The sequence below is a fragment of the Ranitomeya imitator genome, chromosome 4, assembly GCF_032444005.1.
Source record: "Ranitomeya imitator isolate aRanImi1 chromosome 4, aRanImi1.pri, whole genome shotgun sequence".
Lineage (NCBI taxonomy): Eukaryota > Metazoa > Chordata > Amphibia > Anura > Dendrobatidae > Ranitomeya > Ranitomeya imitator.
The window spans coordinates 435,213,722-435,228,750 of NC_091285.1; the positions used below are offsets into that span (position 1 = coordinate 435,213,722).

The following is a 15,029-nucleotide window of genomic DNA, read 5'->3' on the forward strand; positions in this document are numbered from 1 at the left end:
GCAGCAAAATAGTGAAATGTATTTTGTCTAACACAGTGTACTATTTTTAAACAAAAGTGTATTAAAAATAACATCTCTGGACAGCTGAACATGAATATGGACTACCCTGTTATGTGAAAAAACACTATTAACCTGTAGGTTTGAGGTTAATCTGCAGGTTAATAGCACTCTAAAGCTGCCCAGGGCTCGTGTTGAAAGCCCAGATGTGGGCGGAAATAAACTTTAATCCTGACGGCAGTCTCCGGCTTTCAGTCAGAGGCACGGTCAGTGCAGCTTCAGTCACAGCTTACAGCTGCCAATTTGTTCTGAACGGTGACTGAAGGCGCACCAGCCACACCTCTATGACTGAAAGCCTGAGGCTGCTGGGAGGATTAAAGTTCATTTACTCCCAGTAGCCAGGCTGTTAGTGCAAATGCCGGACAAAATCAGAACACTATTAACTTTCAGATTAACCCCATATCTGCACGTTAATAGCATTTTGTCATAATAGGTTTCCTTTAAAAGATGTTACATTTTACTAAAACAGGTTACGTACAAGTAGCTAAAAGAGACCACACAAAACTTGGCTTCTTGCTTTTTTTGTGGACACAATAATATTTGATCAGGCGACCAAAAACACACCTGTGTGATACAAAAGAGTGTTTTGTCCTCATGACCGTAAATTGTCCTAATCATGAAATACCAAAAACAGATGGCTCATAGTGCTCGGTCTCTTATTTTGCCTGTACAATGTTACATTAAAGTACACTGTAATGATAATGCTCTTATAGTCAAGATGAGATTTAGGGAAAACTTACCTTCTGTCCAAACAGTTTGTCCATCTACAGAAACACCCACCACTATTCCTGGAGATCCCACTTCATCCTGAAAAAGAATGAAGAAGGTCACATCACCGGACAGGTCATTTGTGGTCAAACCTAGTGCCACATCTACAATAAAAAGCTCCATAAAGATATTCTATTTATCGTAGGCCTTTCTTTGTTAACCCTTTACAGATACCCTCAAAAACATGCACACAACTTTCTTACAAGCAATCTTTGGACATCCTACTCTCCTCTACACATATTCGTTCCTCACACAACCACCTCCAAGATTTCTCCCGAATATCCCCCATCCTCTGGAATTCCACGCCTCAACACGTCCGATTATCCACCACCCTCGGACCCTTCAGACGGAACCTGAAGACCCATCTCTTCAGGAAATCCTACAGCCTGCAATAACCATTCTGCCGCTTCACCACCACCCGAGCTGCTGCACCCCCGACCTTCTGTTTCTTCCCCATTAACCCGTAGAATGTAAGTCCGCAAGGACAGGGTCCTCTCCCCTCTGTACCAGTCTGTCATTGTAAATTTGTTTACTGTAAAAGATATCTATAACTTTGTATGTAACCCCTTCTCATGTACAGCACCATGGAATTAATGGTGCTGTATAATAAATAATAATATTAATAACCATGTGTCCATAATCGTTTGTTTGTTCCTTTATGATGAAGGTGGAGCTCCCAATATAGCAAATAAATAATGTGCACCAGATGGTAGCTTAAATGTAGAGCATATACGACCCAGACAAAATAGACAAACAGTATTAGACACAAATACTGTGCCAATAACAATGTCAGTAAGCCGGCCTGATAGATATATATATATATATATATATATATATATATATATATATATATATATATATATATATATATATATATATACATATATATACCCTCTATACCAAATAAACCTAATGCAATACAAGAAATGGCAAACGCCGCATAACAAGAGTGTTAGTATTAAGACGAGCACAAGAAAATGCGGGGAAGAATAGTAAACATACCGCATACGATCATATAGAAGACAGTCTATTGTGCAACGATAATTACTCAGTTATAATGAGCTGATAATAGTAACACCAAGCAATAACAGCGATGAATAAACAATGCTCATTATACACCAAAGGTGCACCAAAAAGGGAGCACACTCAGATGATATGCGCCGGCGCAGCACAAGCAAGTGCACATTGGACGTCGCATGACAGATAATGTCGATATCAAGGTGGGCACTAGAGATGTGCGACGAAAGTAAATACATGTGCCACATACGGTCGCATAATGAGCACTCCCCTGTACCACGTTACGTACTCAAAAAGCAATCAATTAGATTATTGTGAAAACCATATCATGATTACGATGAATAAACGACGCTCGTATAACGCATGCGCACACTGCCAAAAGCAATACTATCCTCCAAGTACTCAAAAATATGAAGAGGATATAACAGAGTGATGTTTCTTTATTATTTGGGTCAATAAGATAACAATGGCAAGCAAACTGATGCACCCAAAAGGGAGGGAGATGAGGAGAGGGGAGGCCATAGACCCTTACAAACTATTTGCCAATGCTGAAAAATAGGAATAAACGATCATAAGAGAAGATAGGCAGATAAATATCTATATTTAGACATAGTGACAGTGGAGTATTGAGGGCAAATAAAATTGCCCATAAGAACCACATGCCGGATGTACTGAAGACCACATTAATCGTAACTACGAACTATGTGTTTGGGCTAGATAGAAAGGCCCCAGACAACAGCTTATAGAGACTACATGTTTGATGATATATATATATATATACCAAATTACGTCAATGTATAGGCTAATTAGCAAAAAAGAAGAGCAACAAACCCCATAACGAACAAAAGGAGGAAGTACCCCTGGTGGCAGAATATCTCAGATTAAAGTTTTTTATAGAAGCCTGTAAAAAGTAATTCCTCATTGAGGCCCTTTGGTGCAAGACTCTGTAGGTTAAATATCCACTTGGTTTCGCAGCGAAGTAGACTGTTAGTAATATCACCGCCTCTAATGTTAACCTGAACACTTTCAAGTCCCATAACTTTAAAACCAGACGTCTTGCCCTGATGAACATCCAAGAAATGTGTCGCCACTGATGATAAAACTTTTTTCTTCTCTCGATCCCTGCGGGCCGTTGAGATGTTGGACAGGTGTTGCTGTGTCCGTCTTCTAAGTTCTTGTTTCGTTTGTCCAACGTATATTTTCAGACAGTCGCAGAAGATCGCATAGATTATATTCCTAGATCTATAATTGAAGAATTCCCTAGGTCGAATCTGGAAAGAAAGGGTAGAGACAGAATAACCATCTTGTGCTATCATGTATTGGCAGATGGTGCAGTTGCCACACGGATACGAGCCATAAATCCTGGTGCCACTATTTAGTCTCGAGGTAGGCCTTTGGTAGTGGCTGTGGCACAGGGAGTCCCTCAAGTTTTTGGCTCTTCTGGCCACCAAACAGGGAGATCTTGACACAAAAGGCACTATTCTTTTCTCACTCACGAGAATATCCCAATTATTATTGAGTATTTTACGAATATCCGCCCACCGATTATTGTAGGTGGTAATCAAAGAGAGAGGACGGGGGGGAGTCACGTACCTTTTTCGTACTCCTATCCTGCTGTAAGGCATGTTGAAAAGCACCCGAGATAGCCCTTTGGGGGTATCCTCTCTTCTTAAACCGATTCGAAAGATCTTTAGCCTGTTGCAAAAAGTCTGTTTCAGTACTGCAGTTTCTTCTTAGCCGGAGGAACTGTCCCTTTGGGATCCCATTTTTCAAATGATATGGATGAAAACTTGTATAGTGGAGGAGACTGTTAGTTGCGGTAGTCTTTCTGAACAGGGAACTTGTGATACCTGAGTTTTCAATAGAAAGTTTAAGATCCAAAAAAAATCAACGGTATGATCTGAAACAGCAGAGGTAAGTTTGATATTAAGTGAATTATCATTGAGGTCCATAATAAACCTCTTACATGCCTCCAAAGGGCCAGTCCATAACAGCAGAATGTCATCGATGTAACGTTGCCAAACAAGTACATTGGATGTAAACGCCCGATGTTTATAAACGATTAGCTCCTCCCACCATCCAAGAAATAGATTGGCATACGATGGTGCACAGCGTGCACCCATCGCTGTACCAAATAACTGCCGAAAAAACTTTATATCGAAGACAAAATAATTTTTGTCAAAGATAAAAAATAAGAGTTTAAAAATGAAGTCTTTATGTACAGTAACTCGATTTGAGTCTTTCTCAAGAAACTATGTGATAGCTTGCATACCTGATTGATGCCGGATACTCGTATAAAGAGATTCCACGTCCATGCTCACTAGGTATGTACCCTCAGGGATCTCCAAAGTCTCAAAAATTTGCATTAGGTGAGTCGAATCCCTAGTGAAAGATTTTAAAGAGGTGACCAGAGGTTGAAGAAAATGGTCCACGTAAATACAGGGTCGCTTAAAAATACTACCTATGCCGGAGACTATTGGTCTGCCAGGTGGTTCAGTTAGAGACTTGTGGATCTTGGGTAAAGCGTAAAAGGTGGGTACCACAGGATAAGGTGTCGTCAAGAAATCAGCCTCCTTCTTTGTGATGGCGTTTTCAAAGAGAGCCCTATTAATGAGTCAATTTTGTCCTTAAAAAACAATGTAGAGTCTGAGGGCAGCACCGTGTAATATTGCCCTCCATAAAGATGGTGCGTGATCTCTTTAACATATAGTTCATGTGGCCACAAGACAACATTCCCTCCTTTATCTGCTTCACGTACTATAAAGTCGTTATCGGTTATCAAGCGCTGCATAGCCTCTCTTTCGGTCTTACCCAAATTGTCTTGTTGGTGTGGGTCCGGTCTGAGTTTTTCAATGTCTTTACAAACTTTGTCAAAAAAGATTTGAACTGCTGGAAACAGAGAAAACGAAGCAGTTGCTTGAGAAGGTAGTCGTCTGGTAAATCTGTCAGAAATATCTTGAGATTCGTTTTCCTGCAACAGTTCCAAAAGATCACAAAACACTTGTCTCATTATCAGGCAAGGTATCAATGAGAGATGGTTGATGGTATAATAATTTGAAAGTTATTTGGCGACAAAACAGATACACATCTTTAACCAGAATAAATTTATCAAGTGGGTTCATGGGAGAAAAAGAAAGACCTTTCGAAAGCATCTGTTTTTCAATATCTGATAATACATAAGTAGATAGATTTACAATTTGCAGATTACCTTCTGATCCATTGTCACTTGGTACATCTCTCAGTGTTTCTTGTTGTATCTCGTCTCCCTCCTGTAGGGCAGTGACCAGTTCCTGTGTCCTCTGCCCTTCTTTCGAATGTAGCTTGGTTTTTCTGCGACCCCTCAGACAGCGCCTTCTGCGTCGCTGGGGTCCGAGGATAAAAAAAATCACTCGAAGACATGTCTTGTCTGGGGAGGGGTTCAACCATGCCCCTGGGTTCTTCCAAAAGGGGGCGTCTATTGCCCCGATGGGACCACCTATATGCCTTTCCATTGCTGTAGTCTGTTTTGTCTCTGTGGAATTTACTCCTTTTCCGATTAATAATCTCCTTTTCATAAGTGTCAATTAGATTTTTAAGTTTCAGTTGGAACGGGTTGACAAAAGTCTCATTATCAAAATCCACAAGTGTACCTTCACAGATCTTAATCCAATTTTTAATTTTAATTAACAACAACTGGTCATGTTCGATAAGCATATCGATCAATATGGTGGAGCATAGGCACCATAGGCACAGGCAAGTCCTGTTTCCCAAGTTTTTTGAAAGTCAGAGGTAGCCTCCCATGCTGGGAAGATCTGTACACTTAGCCCACTGGGTACAAACCCTGCTTTTTTATACTCCTCGAGACTCCTGATGTTCCACCATACTTTTGTAAGTGACTTATGCAGACTAATGATCTTCTGTGATAATGTCTGAAAATCCGATTCCTTACTAGGCTCACCCACAATAGTACTGCCAACATTATCAAATAGGCCCAAAGCCCTATTGCGCCATGCTGTTTCTCTGCTAGAGAGATCCATGCTTAGGCTGAGCTATTCCCTTTTTTGCTCTATGTTTCGTATTTAGTGCACTATTTATTCAGAGCTCATAGGTTTTTTTCTTATTTTTTGTATTTTTTTCTTTTGTCCTGGTTTAAATATTTTTTGCCATTTCTTGTATTGCATTAGGTTTATTTGGTATAGAGGGTATATATACATATATATAGTTATTATATCAGGCCGGCTTACTGACATTGTTATTGGCACAGCATTTGTGTCTAATACTGTTTGTCTATTTTGTCTGGGTCATATATGCTCTACATTTGAGCTACCATCTGGTGCACATTATTTATTTGCTATACTGGGAGCTCCACCTTCATCATAAAGGCCATAAGGACAACATGCCTATAGAGTAGTTATTGTATTTCCATCAACAGAGCAGCTGCATATCTAACATATCTATGTAAAAATATTTTATGCTATTTGAATGGTATATGCCACATTATATGTTTATACATTTCTTGGAATAAGCTTTTTTGGTCTTGGGGGGCATACCCCATTTGGGGTATGTACCATTTTGGTTTTTAAATGTTTTTAATTGTTTGGTGTGTCCTGTTTGACCATAATAAAATTTATTAGTGTATTTATTTTTTGGTGATCCCTGGTCCTTTGTATGTTTCTTTTCTTCTTTTACATTTGTTTGACATAATCCAGGTGGATCCCAGTTTTGCTATAGAACGATGGTGCCCTCCACCCTCCCTGTTTTTGGCACAGAGAGAGAGCGCCCGCGCAGGCACAGAGAGAGAGAGCGCCCGCGCAGGCACAGAGAGAGAGAGAGCGCCCGCGCAGGCACAGAGAGAGAGAGCGCCCGCGCAGGCACAGAGAGAGAGAGCGCCCGCGCAGGCACAGAGAGAGAGCACCCGCGCAGGCACAGAGAGAGAGCGCCCGCACAGGCACAGAGAGAGAGCGCCCGCACAGGCACAGAGCCTTACTTCTGAAAACAAAAGGATAGGGTGTTGAAATGCCAACTGCCTGATCCTTCTCTCCCCTGGCGTCGGGAGGCCACCAACACAACAGATTTTTAACCGGGATTTTGCCAAAGCCATTGGACGCGGCTTACTTTAGCCTGTAGGTGCATGATGATGATGATGATGATAAATTATATGGACAGGTGTGACTGTGACTTAGACTGGGGTCACACTTGCGAGTAACTCGCACATCAATACCCGACACTGCCCCTGGCTCTAGGGAGTGGAGCATTCAGCTACATAGAAATACATGCAGCGACACACTCCGGTCCTGAGGGGCGGTGGCAGTGCCGGGTATTGATGCGCGAGTTTCTCGCATTGCACTCGCAAGTGTGACCCCGGCCTAAGGGTATGTGCACACGATGCGGATTTTGCTGCGGATCTGCAGCAGTTTCCCATGAGATTACAGTACAATGTAAACCTATGGGAAACAAAAAACGCTGTGCACATGCTGCGGAAAAAAACACGCAGAAACGCAGCGTTTTATTTTCCGCAGCATGTCAATTTTTTTGTGCGAAATCCGCAGCGTTTTTACATCTGCTCCAATAGAAAACTGCAGATGTAAATCCGCAGCGGAATCCGCAATAGAAAACGCGATAAATCTGCGGTAAAAAAAAACGCAGCGGTTTTTCAATGCGGATATATCAAATCCGCTGCGGAAAAATCCGCAGTGAACCTTTCTACGTGTGCACATACCCTTAAAGGGGTTGTCCAGAGACACTTTCCATACCAACCAGTTTGGAGAGAACCATGCACGGGTCCTAATAATTGGAGAGGGGCCCACATGGTGGCTTCTGGGCCGCCCTCCTCGCAGTCATGGCTTTCTTTCCACGCCTTTTTATACTGAGTGGAAGAATATTCCCGGACAAGCCCCCTACATTATAGTCCTGTCCCCACAGACACCAGTGACCTGTCAGATACATGCCCCCAACACTGCCAGGCCCACAGAATACAACGCTGCAGAGCACGTTGGCGCCATACACTGCTCCGTGCAGCACGTCCTGCCGTTACCTTCACTCTGCTGAGCAGCTCCCTGCTCCTGGCTATGGCAGCGCTGTAGGCCTCACGGACTTTCCTGGGTTTCTTCCCGTCTTCCTCTACGGGCCCTTCAGCAACTTTAGCTGCTGCTACAGCGAGACCGAGACCGAGCAAGACCCGGGGAAGGCCGCGGGCGGGTCGCGTGATTCGGGAGAACATATTCGGGCGCCCGGCACCTCCTCGTCCTAAATGTTACACACAAAACCGGGCTCTAAAGCAGGAGAGACCGAGGAGGGCTGGGCCTTAGATTCCCCCCTGCAGAGATTTGGTACAGACCACTACTATAATAAAGTACCGCAGGACTAAGCCAAAGGCGCAATCGGGGGGAGCACTGTCACTATAGTGAGAGGTAGAAGGCCTGGAATTCATAGTCTATATAGTTTACAATGGTTATTTACGTGGAAAGTGACATTGTTCCGTTCAGTGTCTGCTCGAACCGACCTCTGTGCAGAGCTAAAAAGAAACCAGCAACACAAAACAGTCATTGGTTTTTCTTCACTAGTCGTAAATACTGTGGACATCTAAGCACATTAGGCTGTGTTCACACATTGCGTTTTGCCGCAGATTTTATGCAAGTATTTACGACTAGTGAGGAAAAACCAATTACTGTTTTGTGCTTCGCGTTTCTTTTTAGCTCTGCGGAACAAAACGCAGCGAAAGTGCTGAAAACCGGACCTATCTGCTGATCACCAGAGAATTCCGCCTTTTGTCTTTTCTGAACCCGCTATACTGTTCCTGAGTAGACATGAGCGAACATCGTCGGCTCCCTCCTTGTTCGGCAAGCTATAGCGCTTCCCGAATAGCGGCATCGGTAACCCGCGTACCTGGAGCGCTCCGACAATCAGGCGCCCGGCGCCGCAGCTGCATGTGACACTGCTGTATAACAGTCCTAATACACGGGCTCTCCATGCATGTACTATGACTGCCACACCGCATGCAGCTGCGGAGCCAAACAGATGATTATCGGCGCGCTCCAGGTATCCGGGTTACCGATGCAGCTATTCGGGAAGCGCTATAGCTTGCCGAACAAGGAGGGAGCCGACAATGTTCGCTCATGTCTACTCAGGAACAGTATAGCGGGTTCAGAAAAGACAAGAGCTTGCCGAACAAGGAGGGAGCCGATGATGTGCTCTCATTTCTAATCCTGAGGTAAGGGCCTTTTTTTTACTAAAGGGGTTGTCCAGTCTAAATCGATATGTCTGCAGTCACTTTGTGTCACTGCAGACGTTGCGGATTTTGCTGCGGATTCGCAGCGGCTTTCCATGCATTTACAGTACCATGTAAACCTATGGAAAACAAAATCCGCTGTGCCCATGCTGCGGAAAAAAACGTGCGGAAACGCAGCGGTTTATTTTCCGCAGCATGTCAATTCTTTGTGCAGGTTCCGCAGAGGTTTACACCTGCTCCATAAGGCCGGTTTCACACGTCAGTGGCTCCGGTACGTGAGGTGACAGTTTCCTCACGTACCGGAGCCACTGACACACGTAGACACATAAAAATCAATGCATCTGTTCAGATGTCATTGATTTTTTGCGGACCGTGTCTCCGTGTGCCAAACACGGAGACATGTCAGTGTTCGTGGGAGCGCACGTATTACACGGACCCATTAAAGTCAATGGGTCCGTGTAAAGCACGTACCGCACACGAACGTTGTCCGTGTGCAGTCCGTGTGCCGTGCAGGAGACAGCGCTACAGTAAGCGCTGTCCCCCCCACTGGTGCTGAAGCCGCGATTCATATCTTCCCTGCAGCAGCGTTTGCTGTAGAGAAGATATGAATATTAGTGTGTAAAATCAATATCCAGGTCCCCACCCCCCTCTCACCCCCTGTGCATACCCCCCCGCTGTGATTAAAATACTCACCTAGCTTCCGGATCCCTCGCAGCGTCCTGTCCTGGCCGCACCTTGCACTGTATGAGCGGTCACGTGGGGCCGCCGATTACAATCATGAATATGCGGCTCCACCTCCCAAAGGGGGTTCGCACAGGGGGTGGGAGGGGGGTGGGGACCTGGATATTGATTTTAGACACTAATATTCTTCTCTACAGCAAACGCTGCTGCAGGGAAGATATGAATGGGGCTTCAGCACGATGCCGGGGACAGCGCTAAACTTTAGCGCTGTCTCCGGCACGGTGCGTGTGGTACCCAGTGGGCACACGGGCGGCACACGTGTGCCACACTGATGTGCCACAGAAACGCACCGGCACACGGACACGGATAATTCCGGTACCGATTTTTCCGGTACCGGAAATATTTGGACGTGTGAGACTGCCCTAATAGGAATCCGCAGATGTAAAACCGCAGGTGGAATCGGCACAAAATCCGCAAAAAAATTGCAGTAATCCGCAGTGCGGTTTACCGGCGGATTTACAAAAACAGGAGCGTAAAAATCCACAGAGGTTCCATCAACGTGTGCACCTACCCTTAACCCTCTGTCAGGGGCAATATGTTTCATAACGAGTTTAGGGGCATTGCGCCTGTCCGGCACAGGCTAGAAAATTGCCTATATTTTCCTTTTTTTAAAATGTCAATGCTCTAAAAGTGATCAGTTACCTTAAAGGGACTCTGTCACCTGAATTTGGCGGGACTGGTTTTGGGTCATATGGGCGGATTTTTCGGGTGTTTGATTCACCCTTTCCTTACCCGCTGGCTGCATGCTGGCTGCAATATTGGATTGAAGTTCATTCTCTGTCCTCCATAGTACACGCCTGTGCAAGGCAAGATTACCTTGTGCAGGCGTGTACTATGGAGGACAGAGAATGAACTTCAATCCAATATTGCAGCCAGCATGCAGCCAGCGGGTAAGGAAAGGGTGAATCAAACACCCGAAAACTCCGCCCATATGACCCAAAACCAGTCCCGCCAAATTCAGGTGACAGGTTCCCTTTAATAGGAATGTAATAAATGACAATACACATAATCAGTTGGAAAAAAAATGTTTAATAACCAGAAAAGTAATATGTTTCTATGTCTTGAGCATCCTCCTCACTCTCTCCATCTTGATCTGTATCAGACACATCTGGACATTCTTCCACATCATCTTCTGAATAAATGCCACTTTCTTCCCCTAAATCTTCTAGCTGTAAGGGGTCTGTCTCATGATCAAGCAGTATATTTTGCATTTGCTCAACATGAAGGACATTGGATAAGTCAAATATTCTCCTCGCCATTTCATAATTAAAGCAGAAGCAAGAGACAATATGTGTTAGGGCGCAATGTGCCTGAGAAGCACAATCTTATTTCTAACAAAACCTTCTATGACTAATCCACAAATTTAGCACTTGCTATTCATAAAACAAGCTAAGAAAACAATTGGGATGAATAAAAACAGCAAATACTAACCGTCAAAGGTGTGACGCATTCAGGGACAATGAGCCTGAGAAGCCAAAACACTGATATCTGATCTCCTGCAGCTCAGCAGCACAAGAGGCTTCTCAGGTTTCACACAGCCTTTAAAGTTAGGAAGGTACTGGGAGGAGGGTGTTTCCCAGACAAACCACTGAAAATAGAGAAATGAAGCTAAGTGAGCTGCGCCTGTCAGATCAGTTGCCCCTGACGGAGGGTTAGTTCCTCCAGTTCACATACTGTGTGATGCAGAGGCTCGCCGGTTTCTGAGCCAGGACCAGAGTGTATGTATGAGTTAGGCCGGGATCACACACAGCGAGATACGGCCAAGTCTCACAGGTTAAAACCAAGCTCTGGCACCGGCACTCCAGAGCGGAGCATGCGGCCGCATAGCAATACATGGAGCTGCCGGTGCCAGAGCTTGTTTTTAACCTGCGAGACTCGGCCGTATATCGCTGTAGTGTGACTCCGGCCTTATACATAGTCTCGGCCAGTTGATGCGGCCTCACTTCCATACATACAGTACCTTCCATACATACTCTCCGTTCCCAGCTCAGAAACCTGCAGCGCGCAGTGCATGAACTGGGGGGATTCATAAGTCTAGTCACACAGAGTAACTGCACACTTATCGATTTGAACCAGACAACCCCTTTAAGTGCTACGTTTGGTCTTTACTAAGTGGGTGTGGCTTACTTGGGTATCGGGGCGTGTCATTTGCCTGCTCTGCATAATTACCCTGTAAGCCACACCCCCTTAGTAAAGACCATAAAAATTAGCGCTAAATGAAAAGGCCCATACCTCTGGAAGTATATGACAGATTATAAAAATAAGAAAAAACTGCAGACTCTCAGGAACAGAAGTAATACACTCAAAATCAGGCTTCTTTTGACCTAGTGACAAGTCTTTTTTTAAAGGGGCTGTGAAGAACCTATCCAACACCCCCATGCAGTAGCGTAACTACCAGGGGGGCAGAGGGGGCCATTGCCCCGGGCCCTGCGCTTTGAGGGGGCCCACCTTGCTATGTATGCCATGCATAATCTACATGGAAAAAATGCTAAACGAACGTATGATCCAATGCTACTTATAAAGCTGGGGGAGATATTTCCAGGACCGCCAATGTGTGACTATGTGCACCCCGTCAGGAACGAAGGAACTTTTTGGGTCCGAAACACGCGTCGGGGTGCACATAGTCACACATTGGCGGTCCTGGAAATATCTCCCCCAGCTTTATAAGTAAGTAGCATTGGATCATATGTTCGTTTAGCATTTTTTCCATGTAGATTATGCATGGCATACATAGCAAGCCGTCTCTTATATAACTTGCACATTGCACTTTCTGGTTTAATTTCTTGCATATTTTATACACATAGAATTTGCATAGCAACTCGTTCCTTATATAATCTGCACGTAGCACTTTCTCTTTTGCATCCCCTGCATGTTATATGTTATATTTCACACACATATAAATCACTTCACTCGTGTGGTAATTTACATCTGTTTTATAATTACACATGTTTTATACATTCAGGTTCTGCTTTGTATTTTTTTATATATATAAACCTTATTTTTATATATTTTTTGCATATGATCTCTACTTCTATACCTACAATTTTATTTACTGGGGTATCCAGTTTATATATACAAAATATTTTTGACCTGCCTAGTGCAAATTGGAAACTGCACTAATATAATATATATATATATATATATATATATATATATATATATATATATATATATATATATATATATATATCCTTGATATGTGCACATAAAAAAACATATGGTATAACTATACATATACAGTTAGGGCCAGAAATATTTGGACAGTGACACAAGTTTTGTTATTTTAGCTGTTTACAAAAACATGTTCAGAAATACAATTATATATATAATATGGGCTGAAAGTGCACACTCCCAGCTGCAATATGATAGTTTCCACATCCAAATCGGAGAAAGGGTTTAGGAATCATAGCTCTGTAATGCATAGCGTCCTCTTTTTCAAGGGACCAAAAGTAATTGGACAATGGACTCTAAGGGCTGCAATTAACTCTGAAGGCGTCTCCCTCGTTAACCTGTAATCAATGAAGTAGTTAAAAGGTCAGGGGTGGATTCCAGGTGTGTGGTTTTGCATTTGGAAGCTGTTGCTGTGAGCAGACAACATGCGGTCAAAGGAACTCTCAATTGAGGTGAAGCAGAACATCCTGAGGCTGAAAAAAAAGAAAAAATCCATCAGAGAGATAGCAGACATGCTTGGAGTAGCAAAATCAACAGTTGGGTACATTCTGAGAAAAAAGGGATTGACTGGTGAGCTTGGGAACTCAAAAAGGCCTGGGCGTCCACGGATGACAACAGTGGTGGATGATCGCCGCATACTTAATTTGGTGAAGAAGAACCCGTTCACAACATCAACTGAAGTCCAGAACACTCTCAGTGAAGTAGGTGTATCTGTCTCTAAGTCAACAGTAAAGAGAAGACTCCATGACAGTAAATACAAAGGGTTCACATCTAGATGCAAACCATTCATCAATAACAAAAATAGACAGGCCAGAGTTAAATTTGCAGAAAAACACCTCGAGAAGCCAGCTCAGTTCTGGAAAAGTATTCTATGGACAGATGAGACAAAGATCAACCTGTACCAGAATGATGGGAAGAAAAAAGTTTGGAGAAGAAAGGGAACGGCACATGATCCAAGGCACACCACATCCTCTGTAAAACATGGTGGAGGCAATGTGATGGCATGGGCATGCATGGCTTTCAATGGCACTGGGTCACTTGTGTTTATTGATGACATAAGAGCAGACAAGAGTAGCCGGATGAATTCTGAAGTGTACCGGGATATACTTTCAGCCCAGATTCAGCCAAATGCTGCAAAGTTGATTGGACGGCGCTTCATAGTACAGATGGACAATGACCCCAAGCATACAGCCAAAGCTACCCAGGAGTTCATGAGTGCCAAAAAGTGGAACATTCTGCAATGGCCAAGTCAATCTCCAGATCTAAACCCAATTGAGCATGCATTTCACTTGCTCAAATCCAGACTTAAGACGGAAAGACCCACAAACAAGCAAGACCTGAAGGCTGCGGCTGTAAAGGCCTGGCAAAGCATTAAGAAGGAGGAAACCCAGCGTTTGGTGATGTCCATGGGTTCCAGACTTAAGGCAGTGATTGCCTCCAAAGGATTTGCAACAAAATATTGAAAATAAAAATATTTTGGGTTATTGTTGTGAATTCTGTGGCTGAATTCACTCCTGTGGTCACAAGTGGTACTGCAGCTTCTGAGCTTCCTCCCTCAGGTGTTCTGGTGAGCTCGTTAACTGCTTCATTACTTAACTCCGCCTGATGCTGCTATCCTTGCTCCTTGTCAATGTTTCAGTGTTGGATCTGAGCTTCTCCTGATTGTTCCTGTGACCTGCTGCTCTGTATAGCTAAGTGCTTTTTGCTTTTTTGTTGCTTTTTTTTCTGTCCAGCTTGTCTTTTGTTTTGCTGGAAGCTCTGAGACGCAAAGGGTGTACCGCCGTGCCGTTAGTTCGGCACGGTGGGTTTTTTTTTGCCCCCTTTGCGTGGTTTTGCTTTAGGGTTTTTTGTAGACTGCAAAGTTCGCTTTACTGTCCTCGCTCTGTCCTAGAATATCGGGCCCCACTTTGCTGAATCTATTTCATTCCTACGTTTTGTCTTTTCATCTTACTCACAGTCATTATATGTGGGGGGCTGCCTTTTCCTTTGGGGAATTTCTCTGGGGCAAGTCAGGCCTATTTTTCTATCTTCAGGCTAGCTAGTTTCTTAGGCTGTGCCGAGTTGCCCA

General features: G+C 43.8%; 1 protein-coding gene and 1 long non-coding RNA gene across 2 annotated transcripts in view; both read right to left on the reverse strand.

Moving 5' to 3' along the window:
• The window catches only part of LACTB (lactamase beta), a 101,765-nt gene extending 93,624 nt beyond the window's left edge, over positions 1-8,141 (reverse strand). Inside the window, exons 1-2 of the mRNA XM_069765579.1 lie at positions 7,856-8,141; positions 798-864 (exon numbers count right to left, since the gene is read on the reverse strand). Coding sequence (XP_069621680.1) covers positions 798-864; positions 7,856-8,041 — 253 coding nt within the window. The 5' untranslated portion in view covers positions 8,042-8,141. The remainder of the gene's footprint in view (positions 1-797; positions 865-7,855) is intronic.
• LOC138674177 (uncharacterized) lies at positions 3,450-4,870 on the reverse strand. Its single transcript, XR_011320518.1, has 4 exons — positions 4,654-4,870; positions 4,304-4,446; positions 4,115-4,224; positions 3,450-3,692 (listed from the first exon to the last, which is right to left on the reverse strand). It is a non-coding gene; the product is annotated as an uncharacterized lncRNA (long non-coding RNA).
• Positions 8,142-15,029: the final 6,888 nt, after the last annotated feature.